Below are 3,546 nucleotides of genomic sequence, written 5' to 3' on the forward strand. Positions count from 1 at the left end.
CGTTGAGAATTTTTTTTTTATGTAAAATTTAGGTTTAGTTGTATTATTTTGATATCTCTATTATCGTATTATTTTTTTAGAATCTACTGATGGTAGATGAGTGTCGAACGACTTAGAGGAATTTTTTGTGTGTAATTATTAGATTTTATTGTATTATTTTGATGTCTCTATCATTGTATTGTTTTGTTGCAGTTTATAGATGATAAATAAATGTCGATTGATTTTTAAAAATATTTTTGATGAAGGTTAGGTTTAATAAATAAATTATTCATCTTTACATGCTCAAAATATATTAAATTTAATTATTGTATTCATCTTTAATATTTCACCAAATATCCTATTTAGCGTAATGTTTGAAATCGTTAAAATGAAGTACACGCGCAAGACGAGCACACTTAAACTACTATAAATATAATACCAGTTGACTAAACAGATAATTCTTCTTCGAAACTTGAGAATGCAAATTTTAATTTTGAGATTATTTTGGGCCCACTTCAACAAGTATTTCCCCCCTTCGGGGATCTAAACCTTTTTCCAAACATGTAATTGGGGTCTCAGATCAAACTTGTAAATTGAGCTTTTTTTTCATCAAGTACATTGGAGATCTTCAAGAAAACTAAGTCTTCATTTCACTACATTGTTGGACTTCAACCGTTCATTCCAAGCACACACTAAACCTCCAAAGTAGCAACTTAATTATAAGTCCTTCAACGATCCTAAGTTCGGCATTTTGCACAGGAATCACCTACCAGGTGAGAGATGCTTCTTATTGTATCTGTGATGCGCCCTATGATCATAATTAATAATTAATAATTAATGATTAGATTCCACTTGTCTGCGGAACTAAGTTCATGGATACGATGAAGTTTTTCTTGATTCTGCTTAATCTATTTCTTGTGAGTTATATTTTACCCTATTAATTGCACAGTATAACTCTTAAACAAAGGAGATTAACCTTCATTTTATCTCTTTGCTCTTTTCTGCATAAGTTTGTCATTTGAAACGAACTGCGGAAGTGACTGATATGATATATAGAATAAAGATTTTGATCTATGAAAGAAGATGGCCCAAAAATGATGGGAGAAGTACTTAAGCAGGTCAAATGAGCGAGTAATATCAATTCCGGACGAATTAAAATAGGTTGCTAAAGATATATTTTTCATGTAACACTTAATAGTTCAGCTGGTTAGCTACTTGAACTTTCACCTATTGCTAAGTGTTCATTCCTCCACCTAAATATATTTCCCCATTTGCCCTTCCCCTCAAACCTACATATCTTATTTTTTAAAAAAATTCAATCCCTAGCTTGATAAGTGTTTCAAAGTAGTCGTTACAATTAATGATAAAATAGGGCCAAAATCATTACTAATAATCGAAGGATACTGTTTCTTGAATGATAATTATTTCAGCAAGTATTTGGTTTAATGGAATCTTTATTTAGTGTAGATCAAGATGAGAAGAAACCCTCGTCTAATTAACAAGTTTCATCGTCCTAATAGAACCCCTCATCTCGATTAGAGTTCAATTTATTTCAATGTGGATCAAGACTCATGTTACCAACGAATCCCATAGAATGTTAGTGTCTTCTATTAACCATGAAATGAAAAACAAGCAGGAAAAATTTAAAATAATGTAAGAGGACAGATGAAAAATAAAGTTCATTTCTTCTGATCAACATTCTTCCCCATTCTCCCTTGGGTGTAGTTAATAGGAATTATCTTAGAATGGAAAACTTCGGTATATGAAAATTTTAAAACATTGTCTCCAAACCAGAAAATGCATGATAACAGTACTATTACTACTATTAAAAACAAAAACAAGGACTTGTCATATGGCCATCATCCTCTAGCATTGTGCGTTACGATTTCTTTCATAGTACAAATCGTTGTTCGTCAATCTCTGTTGAATCCTTGTTCTTTTGCTCCTCGTCCTCTATTTTCATATGCAGTCCATACAAATACGAAGAAAATCCCCAGACACACAACAAAGTTGAAACAACTTTAAACCCACCAAAATTATCCCCGTACACTATAACCCCTCCCAAAACATTAACGGCCATTAACGCCGTCATGCAAACTCCTCCTGTCAATGAACTAGTCAAGAAAACCATCCCAGCAGTACCCATAAAACAAAATTGCCACGTCACTACATTAAACACCACCGTTAACCAATATGCTTGTTCCCCCAAATCAAATACATTTTTACCCTCTTTTTTAATCGCTGAAAATCCACCGTCTATAATCATTCCCAGCGTGGCTAAAACCGTTGCTGCTAATTCCATCACCATCTGCATCTCCACGACCATAGAATAGCAATACACATTTTTATATATTTTTTCCATTAATGGCAGATAAAGAGAGAACAACAATCCAGCACCAATTGTCGAGAAAAATCCTATAAAATACTTTGTTCTCGTCAAACCCTTTGGCCTATCATGGCTCGAACCCAATGCCAATAGGACCGAACTGAGCGTTAATAAAATAACACAATTTAGATTCGCGTATGTGATTTTTTGCTTGACAATAATCACTGAAGTGATAAGAGTGAAGACTAATTGTGATGATAAAACAAGTGAATTCGTTGAAACGGGGAGATAAGAATTGCCCCAAGAAAATAAAAGGTTGTTGAGACCTAAAAGCAAACCAATTAGAATAGAGATTAACAAGATTTTTGGGGTGAATCTTGTAAATGGTTTTCTATGAGTGGATTTAAATACATAAAAAGGTAAATAAATAGGGAGAAGCAGAAGAGGGAATCCTGCAGATTGAACACAAGTGGATACCCATCGACTATCACCTTTATGATTGAAGTAGAATTTTGAGAGTAGGGATGATGAGATGGAACCAACAAAAAGTAACATATAATTAATTCCTACAAGAAACATGTAACGTTTGTTACTATTGTTTGTTTCTCTCAAAATTCCTGACTGATCTTGATGAACTTCTTTGTGACCTAAAAACTCCATTGAATGAAAAAAGAGAGAACAATGAAAAATTGAATTTTTTGTGGTGGATGAATGCAAGGTTTCGGTGGGTATATATAGTGGTTTGACTATGAAAAGGCGGACTCTAGTGAAGGATAAAAAGGGTAAATTTGTAAGACATTTACATAGCGTTTGACTATATATTTTGGAGCAGATTTTTAAAATGTATATGAAATATCTATTTGATCATATATTTTGAATCAGCTTTTAAAGACCCATTTTTAAACAATTTTCAAGTTACCAACCAACTTTTGAGAGAAATTTCAGTTTAACTCACATAAGTTCAAATATTTCCAAGTACATGTTCAATCATATATTCAAGTTCCCAAAATCATAAGTTGATCAAAATCTCAAATCCTTAAAGTTTCAACTTCAATCTATAGTCAAACAGGAAGCTTAATTTGTTTATTCAATGACATTAAATAATGCTTTCACATCATTGAAAAGGTTAGTTATATAATTTCATACTCTTAACGAAAATCATTTAGCGAATTTCCTTTTTTGCTTACAAGAGTTTAAGTCAATTCGTTGCTTACTTAATTTCAAATCAATTGACCTATTTT

At 32.3% G+C, this 3,546-nt stretch overlaps 1 protein-coding gene across 1 annotated transcript; it reads right to left on the reverse strand.

The window, feature by feature from the left end:
* Positions 1-1,670: 1,670 nt before the first annotated feature.
* Positions 1,671-2,958, reverse strand: LOC107844981 (probable purine permease 4). Its single transcript, XM_016689286.2, has one exon. It carries the CDS (start codon positions 2,882-2,884, stop codon positions 1,871-1,873), a length of 1,014 nt encoding a protein of 337 aa, XP_016544772.1. The 5' UTR covers positions 2,885-2,958; the 3' UTR covers positions 1,671-1,870.
* Positions 2,959-3,546: the final 588 nt, after the last annotated feature.

The sequence above is a fragment of the Capsicum annuum genome, chromosome 10 (genome assembly GCF_002878395.1).
Source record: "Capsicum annuum cultivar UCD-10X-F1 chromosome 10, UCD10Xv1.1, whole genome shotgun sequence".
Lineage (NCBI taxonomy): Eukaryota > Viridiplantae > Streptophyta > Magnoliopsida > Solanales > Solanaceae > Capsicum > Capsicum annuum.

Coding starts and splice junctions, on each gene's coding strand:
- LOC107844981 (XM_016689286.2), bottom strand. CDS start 2,884: ATGTTTCTTGTAGGAATTAATTATATGTTACTTTTTGTTGGTTCCATC.